Source organism: Zeus faber, assembly GCF_960531495.2.
Source record: "Zeus faber genome assembly, chromosome: 14".
Lineage (NCBI taxonomy): Eukaryota > Metazoa > Chordata > Actinopteri > Zeiformes > Zeidae > Zeus > Zeus faber.
Window position 1 is genome coordinate 8,362,304 of NC_137200.1, and position 25,687 is coordinate 8,387,990.

Below are 25,687 nucleotides of genomic sequence, written 5' to 3' on the forward strand. Positions count from 1 at the left end.
GTGTGTGTGTGTGGGATATGGTCTTATGTTTGCTCTGTTCATATACTACATATATGTTTTCGCTAGATATACTGTATTCATGAAATTCTTTAAGTTAACCTTACAGTCATGTCTGTCCAATGTGGAAACAATGTGTCTCTATGCGGCGTTTTGGCACCATGGAGTATTTATAAAAAAAAAAAAAATGGACTGCAAAATCACCTGTTGGTTTCTGAGGAGACTATTTTAAGCGTAGAGTTTGGCTTTACGCTCACAGCTCGCCACCCTCTCGGTGTCTTGCCTTTTTTCGGACACATTTTTGCCCAGACTTGGCAAATCAAGGCAACCGCGCTCCTCAGATCGGAATCAGCGTCGTTCGCCAGGTACACTTACATATACGGGGAATTTCTCCTGGTGATATATACATCTTTAATAACATATTTACATTACATGTAGTCATTTAGCAGACGCTTTTATCCAAAGCGACTTACAAGGGAGAATAACATTCAAGCTACATTGCGACAGAGACATTAGTGTAACAATAAATACTGCTGAGTAGTGCTAAGTAATTGTAAGTTAGGAGAGGAGGTACTCTCTGAAGAGCTGGGTCTTCAAGTGCTTCTTAAAGACAGAGAGGGAGGTCCCCGCTCTGGTCGTTTTTGGCAGCTCGTTCCACCAACGTGGAACTACAAATGAGAATAGCCTGGATTGCCGTGGCTGTACGGCCGGCGGAGCCAGGCCACGCTCATCTGACGAGCGCAGCACCCGGGGGGGGGGGGCAACGTGTGCTCTTACAAGAGCATATTCTAATATTATTAAATGATCATTTTCAAAAACACAAGCGAGACCCCCATTAGATGTACATTTCGATTTTGAGACCCTGTGTTTGTGTGGGTCGCTGTGACTACATCCACCTTTTTCTAGGGAGAAGTTTATTCCTTTTCCATTGACTTCCCTCCCATCCAGTCGGAGGCTGTTTGGGCTTAGGCTCCACCCTCCTGGCCAGCCGGTGGCAGCACCGCGCCCCCAAAGCTGTTCAGCGACAGGCGGAGGTCGGAAAAGAAAGGGACCTACGTCACGACGGAACCGGCAGTGAAGCGCCGTCAACGCGCCGCATGAGCTGATCCACGACGCCGTCTCTCCGCCCGGCGCAGGCGTCGCAAGTTTGGGTCCGCGCGCAGGTCGGAATGGCGACCTTCTTCGGGGAAGTCGTGCCGGTGTTCTCCCGCGCCGTGGGGGACTGCGACGAGGACCGAGACGACGGCGACGACGACGACGACGAGGACGAAGCGATCCTCAGGGAGTTGGAAGAGAAGAGGTACTTCCCCACCGACGACACTACGCCCTGTCGCTCAGCTTGGATGGCGCTCATCCGAGGAGGAGTTGCAGTGTCACAGCAGCGCACATAAAAAAAAAATAAAAATAACAAAGAAATAAGATAATGTGATAAAGAAAAGGCAGCATAGGGTGAAATGTAAAAGAAAATATATATAGATTCAACTTAAAAAGGTGCAGTGTCACTGTAGACTGTAGCTGCCTCTAGCGCTGAGGTTGCAGATTGCGACGAACTTGCACAACCCACTTCCAACGAGGGGGGGCCGTGAAGCTACGGTGGCTACAAGCTAAGGCTAGCTAAGTAGTAGGAAAAACAATTTCGGTCTGGGCGTTGAGTCTTATAGCGGGATCCATGTTTTATTATCCGCCTGCAGCGTCAAAGACCGCGTAGACCACCCGGTTCGAGGAAGAGGGAAGAGCCTTGTGTTTGGTTTGTCCGTTCCGGGCTCCGGTAGAAACATGGTGGGCGCCGTGGAAGCGTACCCGCTCCCTATGTAGATATAAAGTGCTCATTCCGAGGTAATACCGACACAACGATTCTTATTTTCATGGGGTTATTACACAAATTAAAGCATACTGAAGTATACTATATTCAATTTCTTATACTCAAAGTCAAGTTCCGTAAATTCTACAAACTGTGCCTTTTTATAATAAACAACAAATATAACCTGGGGGGAAAAATATAGCTGCACACAGCAATACACGGGTCCAGTTTATTCGTGTTAGGTACGTATTACAGTTTTCAGAGTTTCCGTAATGCCGGGATCAGACTACATGGATTCAGCAAGATTTTGTCGTGGGCGGATTTCCAGAGTCAGGCCCGAATATGAACGTTGGGAACGACGAACGGGCGTCTCTATCCCGTGTAGTGTAAACTTAAATTCACCTCACCTTAATTAATGGGCTTTAATACCCCATCCGATTAGTTGTTTCGGCAAGCGCCATCTTTGTTTACACTTGCTCCCATGCGCGCACAAGTGACGTGAAGCACCATGTCGTAAAAATATTGGCGTACAGCAGTTCCTGACTCAACGCGGCGCTTGCCGCCTGTTTTACCTCATCCGAGCTCAAGAGAAGACAACCAATGTCAAATGTTAGCGATGGACTTCCCAAATGAAAGTGTTTATTACAGGCACTCCCCGCTTAACGACCGAGTTCCGTTCCGAGGACCAGGTCTTTAAGGGAATCGGTCGATAAGCGGGGGGACCCGTGTTATTTCACGGTAAGGGGGCGTGGCCATTGCAAACACTAATGTAGTGAATACTGACAGACTGTGAGAACGAGACTGAGAACGTATGTATACAGTGTATATATAGTGTATCTGGTATAAATAATGTATATGTAGTGTATAAAGTGTATATACTATAAAGGGTGATGCGCGATGAGATGCTTGACACAGACACCGCACACGCAGCTTGCACGCTGTGGTATTGTATGCAGCGTACAATACAGACTGGTCGGAGAGCTGGTCGTAAGTCTGACTGCTCGTCAAACAGGTAGGTTGTTAAGTGAGGGGAGTACCTGTCTTCAACGTGTTTCTGTGTTGCCTCGACCAGGGAGGTGCGTCTGGAGTGGTACCCCACCGACACGCAGCCCACCCCCTCTGAAAGCAATGTGATCCAGTGTTCGGACTTCATCATAGCAGTTGACAGGAACGCTGCAAGTAAGTGTGGTTCGGTTTTGTGACTCCCTTCCACTTGGGTTTTTAAACAGAACTGAAGAAAGAATCCTAAAAATAAAGCACAACTCAAACTCATGACATTCTAATGCAGTTCTCAACAGAAATAAAAAAGGGGCGTGTGCCCTGAACAACTGCATAGAGTGCTTATGCAACGGGCCGGCCCTGTATATATGTCTATGATTGGGCAGCCGAAAGATATTCAGTTAAACTAAAATTGTGCCAATTTGATCCGACCTCTTCAGTGAACATGCTTCTTTCTTCTCTCTTATTTGTTTTTGAAGTGATGCTTGTCATTTAAACGGAGCGCAGTGAGGAAAACAAAGCGATCGGGATCTATTGCAGCAGCCTCGTGTTCTGCACCGTTATTCTTAAACTCAGCAAGGTTAATCCCAAAGAAGCAGAATGGGACTGGATATATTGCCCCTTTAAAGGTTCCAGACCTTTTCTACTATACCGATATCCAATATGATAATAATAACAATATCAGATATATACAGTTTATCACGTTATAATATTCATCTTAAATACGGTTTATATTCATTCATATTGCACTGTGCACTCGGTTGCACTGCCTCACTTTTATTGCGCTTGAATCCACCAGTTTTTGAAAAAAATGGATGTGACCGTCACCAGGTTTTCTGTCCGTGTACGTCCTGAACTCGCCAAGCTGGAAAGCCATTGGACAGGCGGTGGTGTGGAACGAGAGGAGCAGGGATGTGGGCGGACACACCTGCGACGAGCAGACGTGTGTTTTCTACCAACAGAACGCGGACCCGTCAGTGAGTGAATAAATCACACACGGTCGTCTTTCACCAGTTCTTCCTCTTCATCTACTTTTTTTTTATTGGCTCTCTGAACTATGTTGCAAAGTGCAATGTTGGCTAAAGTATGAGCTTAGCCCCGAAACGGACACTAAAAACAAACAAAATAATGGAATACATTTTTCCTAAATTCAAATAAACTTAAATTAAAATCAGGACATCCAAAACTGAAATAGACTGATAAACGTTCACCTATGACAGGCTGCTTAGGCCTGGTGGTCTTTCGTGTTTCAATGTCCTTCACTGATTGTTTAGTCTTCATTTTAAAAACATTCCATTTTCTGAAATTTTAAACTAAAAATAAAAGTGGAACTACAGTCGTAATTCAAAACATATGAGGAATTTGATCATTGGCATTAAAAAAAAAAAAAAAAAAAAGCTAAACAGTCCAAAAAATAATAGAATAAAGAGAGAATGAAAATAAAGTGGAGAACAATAATCAAAAAGTGAAGTAAAAATAAAAAATATGAATATGGTTTGTGTCCCTTTCTTAGGTTGTCATTTGCCTCATCACGTGCTACCTAGCAGAAGACCAGCAGTTCCAATGGACTGAAAAGGTAAATCCTTATTTGGCGATGGCTGCCTGACACTTTGAAAAGGATGGCCTGTACATCATAAGGACGAAAGTGTTAAACAACGTTGTCTCCGTCTTACCCAGGTGTTTGGCTGCCTCTCCCAGAGGGGTTTGAGTGTGACGGTGCTGGCAGATTGCCCCATGGCCGACTACAAGAGCCTGGACTACAAAGGCAGCAGCTCTGTCCCTTTCCTGCGATGCCTCCAGACCGGGGCGTCGGAAACCCCTCCCGGCTTCCCTCTGCTTGAGCAGCCCAACATAGTCACTGGAGTCCCAGCTGCCGGTAGCTTCGTCTTTGTTATTATTATTTTTTTTCTTCTCTTCTTTAAGATCAAATTTTGGTTTCCAAAGACGTAGACATCAATAGTGTTGGATCCAAACACTGCGCACTACTCCCACAATGCATTGTGAGGGCAAGACGCAGGTAAAAGTTTTCGCGTGGTTCTTTGCCCGTTTTTTTGTTGATGTCATTTGTCAAAAAAGGCGATCACAGCTTTAATCCATTTAGGAGAACCATAAGCCCCATGCCAGTTATTCTAAAGACTGAATCCCATCAAGTTTGCAGATTTTTAGTTGCAGTGTCTCGTATTTTGTATCCGTTTCCTTTTTGAAATTTTCATGCAGTTTCCTAAATCACCAGATAAATCATTATGTACTTTTAAGGCCTGCAACATCTTTGCTATGAATTTTTATTTACTATCCATTATTGGTTGCCTTTAGTGTAGCATAGAGCTGTCTGAACAGAAGCTATGTGATTTTTGGGATTCCTTATCTGGGATTTTTGGGATATCCTTCCCAGTACGTATTGTAAAGCCAGTCCAGTTCTGTGTACTGGTGCACCAGTCAGTGATGTTTCTGTCCTCAGTCCTCAGCCACTGCCAGCTCCACCACATCCCTGCTGTCGTCTACCAGTGTTTCAGTGACGTCATCAGCCCAGACACCATCACCATGGAAACCTACAAGCCTGCGTTCACTCATTCACTGGCCAAACTTATCAAGGTGAGCCACTGTTTTCCGGGGGCCTTATCCATACCCCTGTTCCTACTGAAACAAATCTCCGGACGCAACTTTGCACATTGGATTTTGTCTGTGGGGGAATTACGAGCCCTATGGCCATGTAGCTTGAGTTTTCTAATAAATGAGGAGGACAAAGGCCAAATTGCAACAAAATCACTTAATAAACTGATTTTAAATGACGTAATATGTTGGTTTATAATTCATTCTGACTTGTTCTCTTCTCTTTTCAGTTGGACCCATTGCCAAGTGCGGACATCATCCGCAAGTTTGTCAAAACGTCTGAAATTCAGAGTAATATTTACATTTGATGTAATTTTTGTATATTAAAGTAACTTGTTTTTAAACAAGTTCCTCAAATCAAAGTACATTTTAAAAAGTGTTCATGCAAAGTAGAAATTCTATACGCGTAAAGGTATTCAGCAGAAGAAATGATATGCATATTACACAGCCCTGTGGAATACATCATTCTATTTGGTCAATAGCGGCGATCAGCGGTCAGTTATTTCTTAATAGTGACCGCTGATCCATTAATAATGGCAACCATTTCTCTGCCTGGGTTCACGGCTCTTGTACCACGCGCATCACCCTCGTGTATATGCTCTTGCTAACTAGCTAGTGGCTCCATCATGTGAACAAGACTTGAAGAGATTAATATCAAAATCCCGATCATCCCATTCAGCACGCCTCATTCCACGATGAATGTCCAATTTAACATTAACAGTAAACAGGTTAGTCATATAGTTTGCTGCAGTGTTGGCTATGTTGTTGTGGACTACTTTTCTCAGCAGAAGAGCTAAGGAAAATAGGCATATTAGGTGTAAAATCATTTCAAATCAATAACAATGTACTGGCAAAATAGCCATATTGCAAATTTTAATAAGAGATGTCAAACAACACATTTTCAGATAAGGTAATTCAAATGTATACATTTAATTAAAAAAAATTCCATTCTTGATATAATTACAATGCCAAACTCATCATGTGGTTTTGTATCGGACAGTGGAATGGACACTAAGCCGGGTGTCCTTTTCCAAGCCTCCCTCTACCATGGCTGGTAGAGGGTAAGATAGCCATGCTAGCAGATATCAGCCAGATTTTAGGGGTAACCCCCCCCCAGATTTCCGAGCAGCCAACGCAAAGATAACATCAGCTCGTCAAATGGTGTACACTGCATCTCAATTAATTACATAATTAAATACAAATGGCTCCTAACCGTCACAAAATGAAGCACTGTGGTCAGGATGATGTATACCATGTACGGCAATAGCCTGAATGAACCACTGTCATTTCATGTTTCATTTGCGCTGTCCCAAGGTAAACCGGCGCTCATGGCGACGTTTACTCATTTGCATAATCATTACAAAATGAAAACTTATAGATGCCATTCCAGTTATGCAATATTGATCTGCTGTTTGGTAAAATATTAAAGTCCTTAAGGCAGGCTCTAGACGTGTGCTGTCTCTTTAACCAGCACTTTGAGTGCAATACTGCTACTTTTGAGAGCCGTCACTAAAAACAGTTCCCAAGTATAATGTACAGACAGCTAATTACCATGCTACGAACAGGCACCGCAATCACTCCTGAGGGGATTATGGACTATTGAGAGTAATTTCATTCAAGATAGGAAACAGATGTTTTGACATTGGTCCACGGGCGAGCAGTCACCCTGCGGCTCAACCAGCATCCCTCTCTTTGCTTTGCTCCTATTTCCAAACTGTTCAGCTTGTGTATGAGATCAGAATGTAGTGTAGTGCGGGTCTACGCGGAGGACTCCATCTGCTGCTGAGAGCTGGTGTTGATGATGTCCCGGGGCAGGCTCTCTCTGGCTTCCTGCATCCGCCTCCTCGCCCTCTGGAAGGCCTCTGATAAGGGGAACAGAACAGGATCAGTCACTGACTCCACCAGATTCTTTCACCGCACTGGCGGGCAATTTAGCCAGATTCAAATGATAATGTCGTTAATTCGTTGCTTCATTTTTGACTTGCCCAAGACGTTGCAGATTGCCCCCTCCTGACTGAAGTCTCCCAGGTGGTCAAGAACACTTTGCCTCTTTTTTCTTAAACTTTTCGCGTCAACAAAGGCCCTGACGCATTAAAAAAGACAAAAGATTGACAGAAGAAACCATGAGTCAGTGGAGTAGGTTATATTGTGTTCTATACAGTATATCATTATATTGGTGTTTGTATTTAATCTTGTTCTGTCTGCTTACCTGGCGTGTTGGATGCAGTGCAAGGTGAACGTGACGCTCCCTGTGGTTTCAGTGGAGAATCCAAAGCGACTCAGTCGGTCCCCCTGGAGTGAAAATGACAGAAGGGGGAAAAAAAAAAAGGTTCTTAAAATTGGTTACAAAGTGCTGGTAAATATATTGTATAATAGGAGGGTGGGGAGCTACTTTGAAGGTTCCTGGTACTCGGACGTAACTGTGGTCCTCCAGCTCAGCGGAGCCTCCGATGAAGAAACGCCGCAGCCCAGACACGGTACCGGTCTGGAGTGGTCTCCACGTGTGGCATGTTACCGTGTGCCGACCTGACCCAGACACACACAAGTTAACATGCGCCCAGCATAAAGTGGAATCTGTAAATCATTAAGAGCTGTGGAGCGCAGGCAAGTTAAATAGAAAGCAGGAAGGGGAACATAAGCTGGTTTCAGTCATTTTGAACAGAACGCGGCTGGCCGAATAGTCTGGCTTTGTGTTTTGTGGAGGGATAGAAAAAGTTGATTTTAATTCCAGGTGCAAATGTGCTCTCGGGGAAAATGGTCATCTAAAAGATATAAGAGGTATGGGTTATGAAACGTGTATTAAATAAGGGTCATTGCCACTGGCAGGACTCCTATGCACACGAGATACTGTTTTGTTTACGGTTACAAATGTAAGTGCACTTTAAGATGTTGGAAATTCTTTCTGGCATAGTTTCATGTAGAAATCTTATATTTATGTATCATACTGTGAAATAATAGTGTGCATGTGTGTGTTTGTTTCTGGTGGCATTTAAAAGAACCACTTGGACTGATTTAGGGACTGAGCTCTTCTTGCGTATTCATGTTTTGCTCAACTGAACGTTTCGGCCTCGACCCAAGAACGCGATACATTTTGTGTGGAATAACGGGAAAACTGACAATATTACACACCAGGGTTTGCAGGGAACACCAAGTAGCCGTAGCCCTCGGTCCGGTAGCGCTGCCAGAAGTCCAGAGAGAGAACCTTGAAGTACAGCACAGGCCACTGGGGCACGGACTCTGCGAAACCAGGGGGAGAAGGCCGTTACCACCCTTTTGAGAGACTCATTCCAGTGTGCGGTGTGCGTAGGAGTGAAACCGACCTGCACTCCCCGTATCCTTCATGTGGAACACCTCAAAGCTGAAGGGGAAGCTGAAGAAGGCCACGTCGTCCTGTGGACACAGACCCAGGCGAGGTTTTACACGGTGTTGCGGCGGAGAAGAAACTGCATTTTCTCGTCTTTGGGGACTCAAGTGGTCGGAGTGGTGAGTCAAACAGAAAGACCCGCGTGACCGAAACTTGAGGAAAGATTTAAACCAGAACGTCTAAAAAAATCAACTCGATTGAACAACTTGGATTGCTGATATTCATTAATTCAACATTAGATTTTCATTTATAATATATAATATATAACATAAGTCGGGCGTTTTGGACTCGGCCGGTCAAGTTCAATTTAAAAACACGCTGACGAGACAAGAGTCCTTCAAAGTGCAGACCGGGCCACACTCAAGACACACACACACACACACACACACACACACACACACACACACACACACACACACACACACACACACACACACACACACACACACACCTTTCCCGAGGTCTTGGTCCTGCAGGTCTGGGTAACCCCCGAAAGCTGCTGAAATGGCAACGTGGACCAATCTAAATGGAATAAAAAGAATCATCACGACTTGTCATTCAACAACAAATATCTTAGGGGAAAAAAAAAAAAACAACAAACCATAACAGGCCTCATTCACAAAAAGTGTGTACAATCGGATTAAATCATGAAGAGTACTTACACATGTTCCATGAACATAGTGGCCGTTCATCAATTCTTTCCCAATTGATTTTTTTTACGGTGTGCGCGGGGAATCGACTCAATCTCGTTTCGGAACGATAGGTAGTCATCTGGCTCACAGATGATGACTAACTGCCGCGGCACGTGCAAAATCGATGGATCCCATTCTCAATAACAAAAATAAGAATTGAAGAGCTGTTTCGTGAACGAGACCCGGTGAATTCCCCAGAACTCAACGGAGAACGAGACACGTACTGTTTGGCAGCTCCATGAAGAAGTGGACGTACAAGTTGTCGTATTCAAAGCCCCTGGCCGAGACTGGGTGGAGAAGAGCGTTGGGATAAGTGACATGGACAAAAGGCGCGGTACGCACGTCTAATCCATCCACTCACCTATCTCTCCATTGACCAGGAGCCGCAGAACGCCGGGGGGAGGCTGGGCGGAGGAGGTTACGGAAGAATTAATAGAAAGAAGACGATGAGGCGGCGTGGTGAGAATAACAATGTATTACTGCAGCAGCTGACCATTTCAAAGTCCTGTCCGACGAGGCTGTTAAGGTAATCCTTGTGCCTGAGGTAAAGCTGTGCACACGGTGGCAAAAACAAGAATACATTTCAATAATCCCGGCAAACAAAACAAAAAATCAAAGATAAATACATGTAATGGCAAGGTCGGAAAGAGAAAGAGCGGGCGCACTTACGTCTCTGTACATGTTCCGCTCCCTCTCTTCCTCTTCGGCGCCCATGGGCGTTGAGACGTTCTCCAAGGTCAGACGCCACACTTCCTTCTTCTCCCCGTGGGTCTCGATCCTACGCGGCAGGGGATTTGGTTCAGTTGGGTTCTTTGAAACCGCACGATACTCCAGTTCTGCAAGTGGCCGACTCTAGTCTGGAGTTGGCGAAAATCTCCTTTGTCTATCGCCAGTTGCCTTGGTCGCTAGTGCGTGGCATTCAATTTGACCCCAATTCAATTCAGGGGAGGGGGGCCAATTCGCAGGATGCGAAATGGCCGAAAACTGCATGAGGAAGGACTTCCACTCAAACCGTTCTCTAACCTGTAGGGTTCTTTTCCTTTGTTGAAATCCGGTTTCAGAGTGACTATCCCGTTGCCGTCCGTCTTAATTGTCAACAGAAAGCACTCGTTCTCCTTCAGGCCCAGTCTGAGAAAACACACAAAAGTCCAGACGCAATCATGACTATGGACAGACAATTTCTGCTTTATTTTAATCACTTCGTATTGAGTATACTAATGGTGGTTCGTTCTCTTAAATTTCTTCCTTCATGAGCGGTATACTATACCATCTTTACAGTGGAGTTCAATGTCAGTTAAGTCCACACACACTGAATCCAGCAGTATTTATTTCTATGTTTCTACATAATTCCATGTTGAAGTAATGGTTCGTCCGCCTTTTCAAATGTAATTGAGGAACACAAAATATGGCAAAATGAAGTGACTTTGACGAAAAAAAAATGTTTTTACCGTAGATGTCAGTATGACCAGAAGATAATTTTAAGGCGGGTTTCTCAGCATGTACTGTCGTTCAAATTTTCCAAAACCCAAAAATAGAGACAAAATTAGATCAAGAAATGTGAGCTACCATCCAGAACAATGGTCAGGGGTAATGTTTAACATGTGTGCTGACTGGTAAGCGGCCTAAAACTCACTACATTTGGTGCCGGTGTGGTACTTTACCACGTTCCCCCGTCACTCACTTTCCAGGGGGGCCCAGGTCTCCCATTATATGCATGGTCTGCATCGCGTTGTTCACCACGTGGCTGCTCTTCACAAACTCCTCGCTGGGCTCCCAGGTGATCATCTTGGACTTGGGGAGGCTGCAGTCCCTGCGTTGCACAGTAACAATATCAGCAAACCGCTTCGTCTGAGACGGCGGGATAAGGGTTTAAAGAATAGCTTTGGAATGTTCCCAACCCAGGCCTTATCAAGATGTTGGTTCCCACCATTTATAACTGTTTATTATAGGTCTCTAGAATACTCAATTGTGATAGGTCAATCGTGGCAGTCGGCGGTCAATTATTCTGAATAATGACCCACTCCTCTGACCGTTGTCACAGATGACCCCTTCTCCCTGCTGGGATTCACGTCCCCTGTTTTAGGTCGACTACATTCTAACGCCACTAATACTAACACTTGTTTACTGTGATAAAGATGATGAATGCCGATATGTCCAAATTCACATTAATGACAGTGAATCATCATATGTAGGGCAAAGGTTCGCTGTGGATTTTTCGTAGGGAGAATAGTTAGTTACGTTTTCTCTCTATTTGTCTCTGTGGAAGCCACGACGCCGGGGCACTCTGCTGCGCTACTAGTTAGAAGTAATATCAAATCAATATTCCGGCTCAATGTATTCTTTGATTTTGTAGGTAGGGGTGTAATAAGGGGAATAATGCGAGGCCATTATCGCAAAATAAGCCCCTTCAGAGTGGTGGCTCGGCTGGCTGCACATTATCCCTTACTCACAGCCCTCATTTTTGTTTTGAAACCTCTTTTTGCAACTGCCACAGTACATCCAAAGCATCGCGTTGGGCAATAGCAATAGGAAGTGACGCAAATTCCTGTTTCTAGTCCCCCACGATAGTGCCGATGTTAGGGTTCATTCTTTTGACATAAAAACACTGCTGCCCCGGGGATTGAACGGTTACCGCTTTCTGGATGGACCACAGTGAAGCAATTCGCTGTTTCAAATTTGTACCATCTCTGTAATCGTATGGGGTTGCCGAAGGCGTTGGATAAGCCGGAGACGTGAAGAGATGTGAACCTACGTCGTGCGCCTTTCCTGCCGTCTGTGCCTCACATTGGCCATCCTTTCGGCCAGGAAGGTGGGGCCCGACTTGCCCGTGGTCACAGCGTTGTGCACATGCTGCTTTCAAGAAGGGAATAAACACCAACAACAAAAAAACAGGCTTAGTGCTGGAACTTGTTTTATGTTAAGCTTTCTTTTTCAGAACTATGGTAACGAAATTCCAAAAAGCATTTCTTAATTTGGTGCGCACAGGCTATGTTAGCAGTGTACCTATTAAAGCAGAAAGACACAGGCTAATATGCACACTTAAATATTTGTTTATTTATCGCAAGTCATATCGTCAACACCATCTTTAATGTTGTAGACCGCTGTTTGTTGCTTATTTATTAATTCATTTATATATTTTGAAATGATCGGTTCATTTTGATCGGTACCATTTTAAAATTATCGGTTTAGCACCGGTATCGGAAGAAACCTCAACGACCCAACCCTAGTCGTGACATACAGACTGTAGGAGCTGATGATACGTTCCATGGGACTCTGAAAATTGTAACTTGTGTTGGTAGTAATTCTGTGTGTCACCAGGACTCGGAAAACTAGAATTAGTCACAGAGGGCGTCACCGCCTCATTACGTCAGCAGATGCTGCGTTCAACGGAAACTCTGAAAATTCTAACTCATTTAGTAGTGATGCTGATGTAGAGACGAGCGACAGGACAAACTGATACTACGTTCCATGGGAACTCGAAAATTTGTAATTGGTGTCCACATGAAGTGATGGTGTGTTTTACGGGAACTCTGAAAACTGTAATTCGTATCTAACATGACTAACCCTGTGTAATGCTGCCTACAGCTATATTTTTTGTTATTATCCAAAGGAAGCAAGCGTCACTGGAAGGTAGAAAAAAATAAACAAAACTAAAATTTAAAAAAAACAGTGGTAACGGCTCCTGCTGGACATTGTTTAGCTATTGATGGACAGACCGTCAAGTGAAAGTGATGGCCTCTCAGAGCCGTTTTGGGAGGTTCCTACCAGCTGGTGGAATGGAAGGGAGCTGGTGAAGCGGTCGTGGTCGGTGTAGGTGAAGATCCTACGGTTCCGTCGCCCCTTGCCTCTCGCCAGCGACCTGACCTCCTTGTGGTACTGCCGCTCCAGAGGCGTGTGGCACACCGCCTCGCTCTGGAAAAGGTCCATCTCGTACTAGAGGGGCAGGCAGAGAAAACGTGTGTGGGTGTGTGTGTGCATTCGCTAGAAGTCTACAACAAGATTTCAATACTGGAATGGATACCTAGACACCACCCTTTTTTTGTAAACTAGTTTTATTTTCTCTCATATTGGAAATAATTAGTCGAATGTCATGAAATCATATACAGTACCGCTTTAAAGGGGACCTATTATGAAAAACAAACTTTTTCAGTGCTTGTGCACATACATTTGGGTCTCAAATTAGCCTACCAACACACAAACTGTGAATTAAGACAACCCAGTCAGTTTGTTGTGGGCTGTCTTCCTACGTCACATGGGGCTCAGTAGATTTAGAATCGCCCCCCCCCCCCCCATCCGAGTAACGGCACCCACAGCTGGAGATACGGCTCGCACTCACCGCACCCACTAGCATCATGGCGAAGCAAAGAGCTAAGCATGGAAAAGTGCCCTGTTGGCTGCAGAGACCAGCACAAATCTTTTAAAAGAAAGAGGAATCAAAACCAACTATCCGTGACAAAACTGCAGACTAGGGAAATGTAAGTATTTAAACAATAATTGTGCCGTGTGTTTCCTTTACCGTTAAGCACTAGCTAAATGCAAGTGCTCATATGCAGAGGTAAAATGATAACCAATAAAACAAAATAATTCAACTTAATAATGATAAATAAGCAGTGTTTATCATAACCTGCCTGGAGGAGGATAAATTGGGAAGTTCTTTACAATTTAAGGTTGTTTCCTTGCTATGTAAACAGTGAGCATGTGTCAAAGCATCTCTGCATTTGGGTGGAAAACAGCTAAGAAAAGGAGATACAGAATAGAAGATTAGTACAGTCTCCTCTGACCAGACTTATACTGAACATGAAACCCATTCAAGAGTGGAATCCTGCCCCCTACTGACCGTCGGATCAACAGTGTCTGGGTTTTGCGTCCAGCCAACACTGCATCTCTTTTGCAACTTTCCATTTTCTGTTTTTCCAGAACGAACTTTTGCCACTTTCACTGAATGAAAAGGCGCTAAAAATGATTGTATTCTGAAAGCGCCACAATGATAAATGAATTAATAAAAGCATAAATAAATAAATGTGGAAATATAAAGAGGAATAATACAATTAAAAAAATAATAAATAAAAAAAATGTGGAATTATAAAGAGGATAAAAAAAACAATTGGAAAATATATACAGAAAAATATTTTATTACTGCTTCATTTTTTCCCCACACTTATTTATTTAATTCATTTTTATATTAATTTTCACATTTATTTGGTAATTTATTTCCAAATATATTTCTTTATATATCATTTCATATATCATTTATTTTCTTTATATATATATATATATATATATATATATATATATATATATATATATATATATATATATATATATATATATATATCTCATTTGGAAATAAATGACCAAACAAATGTGAAAATAAATATAAAATTTAATTGAAAAAAAAGTGGGAAAGATGTATATTATATCATATTAATTTACAGATTTATCCATATTTCCTGTATATATTTTCAAACTTTTTTTTTTTAATTCCTCTTTATATCTCCACATTTATTTATTTATTTATTATTTTTGTATCATTGTGGCACTTTCAGGGTTGCATAAAGAACACCCTTGTTTTTTTGTTTTTAAGAGCAGCAAAAAAGTTATTACATCCTTTTGTTATCTTTTCAGTCAGTTGATCTTGCTTCTTTTTATACGCAAATGTAATTCATAGAGTAGCAGATTTATTGATGGTGAATACGGCAACATCACAACAACAATATATTGATAGACTGTATGTAACTTGCAGTTTAAAGTAGGTTCTAACAACATGACTTAGCGGTTGCTTAGCAATGGTGACTTCCAGTCATAGTGTTGGACCGAAACTTCCTGCAGTTTTCACAGCTTTTCACCCTCTCAACTTTTCACACAAGTGATCTGACTCTCCATTCAAACGAATGGACTTCCGGTTTGTCCATTTGTGGGATTCAGTGTAAAGCCGGCTTTCATAGACTAGGCGGGTAAAGCTACCTGACTGAAGAGCTTCTCCTGCCATTGCACATCCAGCTCTTCCTCATTATCTCCTGCAGGGAGGGAGGGGTAGAGAGACTCATTAATGTCACTTCTTGTAAAAAAAAAACAACAACAACCATTTTTTCTTTGCTGCCAAGGTGCTGTAGAAAAACGACCTGCTGGTGCCTGCGTGGTCAGTGTGTCAAGCTCGATGACTCCTCGGTCCTGCCCGGACAGAAGCTGCTGCTGGAGATGCTGGGAGAGAGCTGCCGTGGAGGTCACCCTCTCCACACGGACCCTGCAATGGAATGTCCACAACAATACAGGAGGATCTCGGATGCCTGACCCCAAAAAAGTGGGCCAGCAGTATTTGAATACTGTCGCTTAACTTCTGCTGCTTGACTTTACTTGTCAATCAATACTGACCCACAGACTGGAGGGTAAGACGCCTACATAACACGCCACTGTTTATGTGTAGATCATCTCTTTAGTGTTTTTTTTTTAAGGGAACATGTGCTCGTACTCGTATGATGCGAATTAGAGTTGATTTTTTTAAGTGGATATATGCGATGCAGACTGAAAAATAAGTACTCTGGTATACTTTGCATACCCGGCATTACACCACTGGATGTACAAAGTTCAAAGTTCAAAGTGTACTTTGTTGTCAATCGTACCATGCAACACAGAGGATCAAAATTGCGCTTCCCCATACTCCAAATGTGCAAGTAATATTTGTAACACACAACATATAACACGAAAGTGCAAAAAGACAACAACACAACAAGACTAAGGTTAGTCTTAATATACTCAAGAAGTCAAATGAGGTAATAAGCTGCAGTACAAAGCTAGCAAAATGTAGTGTAGGTGTGTATATTTCTGCGTAGGGTGGCTAAACATGTATACGGGGCGTCGGGTCAGGCCGGTGTTAGCCGACTGTCGCGATAGATCTCGGAGACGTTACTTACTTTATCCTTAGGTTTTTGACGGCGTCGGGAGAGCGATAAACGGCCTCTCCGGTGTCTGTGTTCCAGCCGTCAGCCATTCCGAACGCAGGCTGCGGCGTTCCGCTAAACGAATAGCTCGCTAGCGAGCCGGCGAGCGCCGAGCTACGCTTCTCCCCGCCTCCCCATCGCACTCATTTGGGTAAAAAGATCACGGCACCTCTTGACAGAAGACCGGCCTCTGCGATGTTTTTAATTGAGGATAAAGAAGTTCATTAAACATGCGGCCTCGGCAGACGCTCGGCGGTGTCGTTGCTTAGCAACGTTCTTCCTCTACGGGGATTTTTACCACATAAGAGGAAGCGACACAACGCAACGCAACAGCGCCTCCTCCGGAGCGGAGCCTCCAGCAGCAGCTCGGCGCTGAGCTCAGCTTCCCCGAACAGCGCCTGTTGCCATGGTGCATTCAAATTCAAGTTGAGTACACGCAGACCACCGAAAACCGTGTCTGGATCTGTACTTATAGTAGTCAAACGACTGTACTTATAGTCCCCAAACATGGACTAGATTATAATGAGAAGCCCATATCGCATTTCTAACGCAGTTTCTGATTTGTAAAAGTATTCTTCTATTTGTGAAAACAGGAGCGATGAGGATTTTACTGTATTTTTTCCACACTGACCCCTCAGGACCGGGGGTATTTTAAAAAACCACCGTATTTATAGCTGTCAAACCTGGATTCGATTATAATAAGAAGTCCCGGTTGCATTTTTATCACAGTTTCAGATTTATGAAAGTATTCTTCTATTTTTGAAAACAGGAACAAGGTGGATTTTAACTGTATTTTTTCCACGCTGACCCCTCAGGACCGGGTGTATTTCAAAAACTACCGTACTTATTGCTGTCGAACCTGTCTAAGCAAAGCTATTGCATTTCTGAATGGGGTTGATTCATTTCCACTGACTTGACTGTCTAGATATAACTGGTGACTTTAATATTCGTATTGATGTTTCAGATGACAAGGGTGCGAAAGAACTGTGTTATTCTGGACACTTGAACCGTCTCAACACGTGAAAGGCTACTCATAGCCGGGGGCATCCCTTGGACCTGATTATCACAAGGGGTCTCAATATTTCTAATGTTTCTGTGATTGATCTTTCCCTATCTGACCATTTCTGTGGTATCTTTGATGTATGCTTTATTCCTGACATGCAGATCAAATCAATTGAGAATTCTAGCGCACTCTTCAAAAACGCCACCTCCATGTTACCACCTCTCACCTCAGGTTCTGCTGATGATCTTGTGGATCATTTTAATTCCAAAATGGTGAATGTTATAGACGGCATTGCACCTGCTAAGGTTAAAACATTTTCTGGTAAGCAAAAAGCACCTTGGAGAAACGTTGCCTCTGTAACAGCCCAGAATAGACAATGCCGGAAGGCTGAACGCAATTGGCGGAAAACAAAACTTCATGTTCAATATGGCATCTATAAAGAGAGCCTCCGTGCTTACAGTTTAGATTTGAAAAGTGCTAGAGAAACTTTTTTTTGATCCAATATCATCAACAGTAACACTAACAATGCACAAACCTTATTCGCAACTGTTGATAGGCTGACCAATCCCCCAACACAAATACCTCCTGAATTCCTTTCCACCCATAAATGCAATGAGTCTGCGTCCTTTTTTTACTGATAAAATTGAAGGCATTAGATAAGCCATCAATTTTTCCATCGCCACCGCGTTAATATAAAAGTAATGTGGCAACGATGACACGATTTAATGTCATTGACTCCAAAACCCTTGAGGAAACAGTGACACAACTTAAGCCTCTTTAAGAACGTTTTTGATTGCCTGGCAATAGACATACTGCAAATAGTTAACAGCTCTCTCCAATCAGGCAACTTTCCAAAAGCCTTGAAAACTGCAGTTATTAAACCCCTTCTAAAAAAGTGGAGCCTAGATGCTTCTATCATTAACAACTACAGACCAATATCAAATTTACACTTCATTCGTAAAATCATCGAGAAGTTGTCCTCCAGCAACTTCATTATTTCTTGGCCTCAACTGGCTGCTATGAAAACTTCCAGTCAGGTTTTCAACCCCTTCACAGCACAGAAACTGAACTTATCAAAGTTGTAAATGATATTTGTCTTAACACTGACTCTGGCCATATTTCAATATTGCAGCTTTTAGACCTCAGTGCTGCATTCGACACTGTTGACTACTCAATACTTTTCGACAGGTTGAAAAATTGGTTTGCGCTTTCTGACATAGTCTTAAGCTGGTTCAGGTCATATCGACAAGACAGGAACTATTTTGTCTCCATTGGCAACTATGTATCTGAACTAACTAACGTGACTTGTGGAGTCACCCAAGGTTCAATTTTAGGGCCGTCTTTATCCAACCTCTACATGCTCCCACTAGACCTAATTATGTGAAATAATAAAATTGATTACCATTGATATGCGGACTACACCCAAATCTATATACAGTAGCTATATCACCAAATGACTATCGTCCTATTGATCTGCTGTGCCAGTGCATTGAACAAGTCAAGGACTGGATGTGCCAGAAATTCCTTCAACAACTCCTACGATGCCAAAATAGAAAGGCTGGAAGTTAGCTTACACCGTGAGGTCCTATCCTTTAAAGCCATAAACTAATCCAGAAATCTTGGTTTTAAGGACTCAGATGTAAATTTCAACAGCCACATCAAGTCAGTAACAAACTCCATCTACTATCCCCTTAAAATACAGCAAGACTAAGAGGACTCCAAACAAGACTTGGAAAAACTTGTTCATGCCTTCATTACCAATAGTTGATATTATTGTAATGGTCTCTTTGCAGGGCTTCCTGAAATAAAAACTCTGAGGCAGCTACAACTTGTTCAGAATGCTGCTGCTAGAGTTCTAACAAAGACCAAAAGGTTTGAACTCATTACACCAATTCTTAAATCCCTACATTGGCTCCCGGTATGTCAGAGAATTGATTTCAAAATACTGCTGCTCACCTATAAATCACTAAATGGTTTAGGGCCAAACTATACGTGGCAGTTACGCCTGCCACACGCCACCCAAGTGATGTATTCAAGGCCCTCCAGCACAGATACACAGATGATGGGTTGGAAAACACATAAGTTTATGGTGGAGAGGAGGCATGATTGAACAAGACCTGGGGCCGATGGACACAGGTCATGACAGGGCTCCTCTCCGAGTGTGTGTGGGGATGGGGGTTTTACCTGTTGCTTGTTAGACCAACCAATGAGCAACAGGTATACAGCCAAAATTATGCCCACGAGGTTTCCTGTGGTAAAATAGAGGACAGGAAAGAAATCCATTCATCATGGAAACATAACATATAGGGGGAATTCACCCCCACCCAGGATCGTCATGTGATGTCTTTGTGACGTCACAACTCTCTGTTTAAAAAGTGAGCGTTTGGAACCCGGCATCGGTTTATGCTAAAGAACACACACCCATGTACCCACGTACCCACGCACGCACGCCAGACACACAGGGCCAGGACAATTTTACTATTTCGCCAGGAATTTTCTAATTCAAAATCTAGTTATTCTGATGTCACCCAACCATATAGTTCAATCGTATAAGTTCCTGTGGGGTCTCTCACACATGCACAAGCACACACACACACACACACACACACACACACACACACACACACACACACACACACACGGTCATTGACATTCAATGTTTCTGATGTTGCATGTGGTAATTAGTAATTCGACACAAGCTCCAACACAGTGTTGTTGAAACCGTCCCCTTCACAACGCTGAAACAAGCATTGATGCGTCGTCAAGCGTTCCATCTCTGATATATATATAAACATATATATATAGACTGACCTGATATCGATTGTTCAGGTCTCACTGCTCCCATGGCGAGTGTGATGATATGTGAACCAAGCGAGCTGTACAACATTCTAAATCAGTACACCCATTTACCCAGGTTGGCAGAGATCAACTACCTCTGCTTGATCGGTGAGTAGTTGGTGTGCCTTTGAAATGGATCTTGATCTCTCAGCAGTGCAGTTATTATAGTGCATTAAGCCAATTTCCCGGCCTTATTTCTTCCAAGGCACGCTTTTTACAATTTAAATAATCCCCCAACACATCACTATCCTGTCGACAACTGAAAATGTCAGAAACACGTATAACAGTATAACTCAACCTCGGCCCCTTCTCAAGGTTACTCCCCTTTGTTTACTGGGAGCTTTTCCTTGCATGGATTGGGTTAAGACTAGGGGATGCTGTTGATTTCTATATGAAATGTGAATCCCTTTGAGACAGTACACTGAAAAAAAGAAAAAAAAAATCTTTTATACATAAAAAAAAAAAGAAAGTGCAATCCCTGATGTGCAATGTGTCAAGATATGTGCAATACACTTAGTACTCTGGTTCCTATTTATGGTGATTTTATTTTTTTTTAATGTTTCTATATCTTTTATATTGTTTATAGTGTGTACCTAATATGCTCTCTATTTTCTGCTGTCCCCTTTTTGCTGCTGGAACGATGTAAATTTCCCCGTTGTGGGACTAATAAAGGTTTATCTCATCTGATCTTATCTTATCTTTTCTTATCTTATTTTATCTTAAATGACGCGTGATTCTCGGACTTTCGAAGTAAAAATTATTACTGAGGACAAAATTAAAGACGAAGGCAAATAAAAGGGCGATGGTATCTGGCACAGTTGCATTCATAATGTATATGATGTATATTTTGACAGAATTCAGCGATCCTTGGGAGAATTCAATTCACAGCTCAGAGTGAAGCTGATGCTTCTGACTCTCGTTTACTGTATGCTACACCAACTGAATCAAATACAAAGAGTCGATCAGAGAGAGTTGGATAATCGAAGAGTTGAGCCTTCCATATCTAGAGTTTTCGATTTTAGAGTGAAACTTGTTCTGATGAACGCAGATCCATCCATCCATCCTCATTATTATTTCCATTATTTCATTTTACTACAGTTCAATTTGATATGTGTTCACAATGTTCTGTACCTGTCACTTTTGCTTTAGATGCTCGCGAAAGGGAACTTTACAACGCAAGCCACGTGATAACGGCTAAACATGTGAAAAAGGTGGGAAAGCTTTTGCACGCTGCAGATAACAGGGATGACGGAACATGCCCGACCTGCTTAAATTGAAAATGATATTGTACAAATAATTCAGAAAGTATACAGAGAAATCTTAAAGTCAAGGTCTTCATGGTAGAGAATTATTACTATTATTATAATAATAATTATAATTATAATTATAATTATAATTATAATAATAATTATTATTATTATTATTATTATTATTATTTGACAAAGTGTTGACCATATTTTGGGGATTGTCTCATATTTATGATTTAAAAAAATAGCTATCTATCTATTTTTTGTTTGTTCTTTTTATTTTCTAGTGAACTAATTCATTAGTAAGTACACAACCTATATTGTGGCGTTTTTTTAATGTATGCATTTCATGTATTAAAGATGTAACTTAAGTTGAAAGTTCATGCTTTGGGACAGGGCAAGTTTTATGACACCATATAGTATATAGTATATATAATAAATATATAGTGTTTTAAATACTTGAAAATACTGTTTATGGTTGTGAATTTCCATTAAATGTATAGAAAAGTGTCTGTAGAAAATATATTCATGTCTCAAAATATGATCAATTATACAGTATGGTGGGTTTTGTCCTGGGGATGCCAGATGTGCTCTGTGGTGTAGGGGTGGTGTGGTTTAAGCAGCCACACCTGCCTTGGATGAGGGTTGCTGTACGCCTGTTGCTCGTCAGAGCAATCAACGAGCAACAGGTAAATAACCCATCCCCACACACTGGCAGAGCCTCTGTCATGGCATGTGTCAAGCTGCTCCCGGCTTGTCCCATCTTGCCACTATTAACTGATGTGTTTACAACATCTCTGCCTGTGTGCTGTGTTGGAGGACCCTGAAAAGGCCAACCCAACTTTCCTGACCTGTTTTTAACTTCTCTTCCAGGATGCTAAAGGCACATTCCTGGTGCCAGAAGGAGTGGAGGTGGAGAGCTTAAGGTGTATAGTGGTCTACGACTGTGACACGAGCACTCTGGAAGGGTCAGGTAAGAGAAGCAACAAGATCGATGGCGATATTGATGAAAGGTAGGTGACAGTGACAATATGCAATAAGCCTAAGGATTCCCTGAAACATTCGCAATATTCAATAAATCTTAAATTAATAAAATAACCTGAAAATAAGCCTCCAAAAAAAAGATAAACCCGATAAACAATAAAGTTCAAGTTCAATATGTGTGTATATTGATAACAAAAAAGTAAATATACGCTTAACCTGAGAAATGAACAAGACACCTCTGTATCAACAATTTTACATTCCAGCGCTTGTGCTTCCTTGTTCTTTGGGTTTTAGGTGAAGCAGTCCAATGCGCTGGGGTCCTGGCCAAAACGAGCCTCCACCCTGTTTGTGTGGTGAAGGGAGGCTACCAGAAGTTCTCCGCTCTCTACCCATTCTTTAGAAGCGTGAAAATCATGTATACCATCATAGTAAGTTAAAATACTACTTGTAATATACAGTTCAGATTTTTTTTGGCTGATTGTGATTGTTGATGGGTGGTTCATACGTATTGACGTAGTACGTGGGGTTATTGTTTCAGGAGCTGGGAAATTTTGAGCCTTACCCAGTGGAAATGATCGCGGGCCTGCTGTACATGGGTGACCACAGACAAGCCACCAGTCCAACCATCCTTGAAGACCTGAAAACAAAGGCCCTGGTGAATGTCTCTGAAAGCAGCAGTCTGGAGTAAGGGATAGTGACGCAAGACTCACAAAAAAAATCTTTTGAATGACTGGAGTTGTGAGTCACTCCGGCAAAAGAGTCGTTGGTTCACCACTCTGTAGCCGCAGCCAGACACACAGGCTGAACTGAGACTGGAACCTCTGGAAAAGGGCAGAGAGCCGTGAGTCGCGATTCACACGTGCGCCCCAAGCGGAGGCAATGACTTGATCGAGGATCTTGAGTTTGAACAAATCTTTTCACTGAGTCAATCGTAAAGAGCCCAGTCTCCAAAAAGAGCCCAACTTTTCACCACTATGGGATGGAATGCAAACTGAATCAGAAGAGAATATATTGTGTGGTGGTTATACAGTATGGTAATGATTCATTGTTGATTTCCCTTTTCCTTCTTCTTGATTTCCTCATGGGATTAGGTTGGAAAATGAAAATCTGACCATCCTGGACGTATGCATCGCTGATTCTGCAACGGCGGATATGTACTCCAACTTGCAGAAAATATGTGATTTTATCGGTAACCATGCATGTCACACAAAAATGATTTTCTCAATGAACATTTACGTCACTTGAAATATGGAAGACAAGCATGGACGTCATTAAAGGATAGGTGCACTATTTTTCAGCCCAGGCCTTATGATGTTGGTTACCATAAAAAGAAATGTAAACACAGAAAGAAGCTGCAGCAGAGTGGTAAGATTCTCAACAGTAAAGCGTCCTGAAAGATTGTGTGTTGAAGTCTCTGCCCACTGGCAGGGGTTTAGGGAGGGAGACGGAGTCTTTCTGGGTAAGGGTTAAGGTTAGGGGTTAGGGTTAGGGTTAGAATGTGGGTTGCCGACATGGCGAGAGTTTTTATTATAAAACTGAACAAAAAGGCTCGCTGGCCAAAAGGATGAACAATAATCAATAATGGGTTGGGCGCAGGACGAATGACGCTCCAGTCTGGCTCCTGGTCGGCTGGCGAGCCCGTGCGTCGATCCGCTCTTAAATGCAGACAAAGACCTGGGTTTAAAAATTACGAACCTATCCTTTAAATCAGTGGTATGGAAAAGAATGTTCAAGTTCAAGAGATTATTTGTCCCGTACATATACATACGGTGATACATATATGGAGTGAAATGTCATGACACCCGCTGAATATGCACAACAAGCTCTTTGTTGTGCACCTTAGTTTTGAATGTTGTATATATTTTGTACACAACGTGATTTAATATTTTTTAACTTATTAAATTTGTTATTAATTGTAATCTAACAAAAACGTGACCTTGCTGATGAACCTGCTGAAATGCTTTTCAGGGCTTCCTACATGTGATTTTGCCCTGAAAAGTGTCCCATTTGTTTGGATCCAGTTATTGTAATATAATAAAAGTTTTGGTGAATTGTTGGTTGACCAAATCTTAACAGCTGATTCCTGCTGTTTATGAAACCATTTTTCCTTTTTTCTTTTTTTTAAGGTTCCCATTTAAAGGTGGGCTCCTGTGTGCTGATATTTTCCCATCATGGCATCAGCCGCTCCAGTGCAGTTACAATAGCCTTTCTCATGCACCACCTGAAATACTCCTTGAAGGCAAGTTCTTTATTCACGCATGTTTGCATTTTCCATCGTCTTTCAGATATGTCCAACTTCCCCGTGACTGTTTTCAGGACGCCTGGAATAACATGCTGAAGTGCAAGGCCAACATGAGGCCAAACAGGGGCTTTGTGCAGCAGCTCTCTGACTGGGAGCTCCACACACTGGGAACACGATCCACAGATATCTCTGAACCGTACTATTAATCAAAGAATGAAGACACAAGCCTGGCTACAAGACAATTTGATATCTGGCTTTCCCCCATTTTTGAGATGTAAAGAAAGTGATTCATTAGGAAAGCGGAGTCCAGAGGAATTTAACTCATTGTTTAAAAAGACTGTAAATATTGCTTGTGGTATTCATTAGAAATGGGTTTTTAATAACAGGGATGACTGAAATGAATACATTTAAAAATAAATAACACCCAACAGAGGTAGTATTTTTGTGTTTAAAGAGTGCCAGTTAAGAGCATCAAACTTTATGTAATAATGTGTTTGAAATGGACAAACCCAAATCTGCAAAATCGATTATAAACCACATTAGAGCTTGTAGACTTGATATAGATGTATAATATGTGCATGTGACATTTCTGTTATTCAACACATGTTCTTAAGGCTTTTGAAGACGTATGTTGAACGAAACAGTTAACAAAAGATACTATCGGACTCTTATAACACGTTAAAAATGGCTAGTGTCATCAGGCACTACAGTAATTTGAGCCGATCAGATACAGTAATTGCAATACCTGTATTCATCCTATAGATGGCACCCTTCCTACACCTTGATATTGGAATTTGAGTGCTTAGGATTCAAGGGTTGGTGGGTGTGTCGACATTTTTTTTTTGTCTGGGTGTGTGAAACAGCAAAAAGTAATTAGAAGAATTTCAAAAATCTATAATTCGTTTGATCTTAAGACAGCTATGGGAGTTCCCTTCCCGAACACATGGGGGCGGTACCATTTCCGACTACACG

The 25,687-nt window shown here is 42.3% G+C and overlaps 3 protein-coding genes across 3 annotated transcripts; 2 read left to right on the forward strand and 1 right to left on the reverse strand.

Moving 5' to 3' along the window:
* Positions 1–1,030: 1,030 nt before the first annotated feature.
* On the forward strand, positions 1,031–5,769 carry psmg1 (proteasome (prosome, macropain) assembly chaperone 1). Its single transcript, XM_080014233.1, has 7 exons — positions 1,031–1,297; positions 2,871–2,977; positions 3,629–3,774; positions 4,311–4,373; positions 4,475–4,673; positions 5,256–5,389; positions 5,638–5,769. The coding sequence occupies exons 1-7, from the start codon at positions 1,167–1,169 to the stop codon at positions 5,713–5,715; spliced, it is 858 nt and encodes a 285-aa protein (XP_079870359.1). The 5' UTR covers positions 1,031–1,166; the 3' UTR covers positions 5,716–5,769.
* A 1,228-nt stretch (positions 5,770–6,997) lies between these two features.
* On the reverse strand, positions 6,998–16,451 carry mks1 (MKS transition zone complex subunit 1; the record flags this gene model as incomplete). The annotated part of the gene is made up of 19 exons (XM_080014207.1): positions 6,998–7,269; positions 7,393–7,490; positions 7,617–7,699; positions 7,800–7,933; positions 8,537–8,644; positions 8,728–8,797; positions 9,223–9,293; positions 9,688–9,750; positions 9,825–9,867; positions 9,957–10,013; positions 10,133–10,241; positions 10,487–10,591; positions 11,145–11,273; positions 12,216–12,313; positions 13,229–13,396; positions 15,428–15,480; positions 15,586–15,750; positions 15,836–15,858; positions 16,375–16,451. The coding sequence occupies 19 exons, from the start codon at positions 16,449–16,451 to the stop codon at positions 7,166–7,168; spliced, it is 1,758 nt and encodes a 585-aa protein (XP_079870333.1). The 3' UTR covers positions 6,998–7,165.
* A 3,796-nt stretch (positions 16,452–20,247) lies between these two features.
* On the forward strand, positions 20,248–24,921 carry styxl1 (serine/threonine/tyrosine interacting-like 1; the record flags this gene model as incomplete). The annotated part of the gene is made up of 8 exons (XM_080014209.1): positions 20,248–20,350; positions 21,392–21,453; positions 22,363–22,462; positions 22,768–22,901; positions 23,012–23,157; positions 23,565–23,662; positions 24,600–24,712; positions 24,790–24,921. 8 exons carry the CDS (start codon positions 20,248–20,250, stop codon positions 24,919–24,921), a joined length of 888 nt encoding a protein of 295 aa, XP_079870335.1.
* Positions 24,922–25,687: the final 766 nt, after the last annotated feature.

Bases quoted from the DNA above. Each gene is read 5' to 3' on its own strand.
- psmg1 (XM_080014233.1), top strand. From the start codon at position 1,167: ATGGCGACCTTCTTCGGGGAAGTCGTGCCGGTGTTCTCCCGCGCCGTG. The intron at 2,978-3,628 runs GTAAGTGTGGTT...GACCGTCACCAG, and splicing joins AGTTGACAGGAACGCTGCAA to GTTTTCTGTCCGTGTACGTC. The intron at 5,390-5,637 runs GTGAGCCACTGT...TTCTCTTTTCAG, and splicing joins CACTGGCCAAACTTATCAAG to TTGGACCCATTGCCAAGTGC.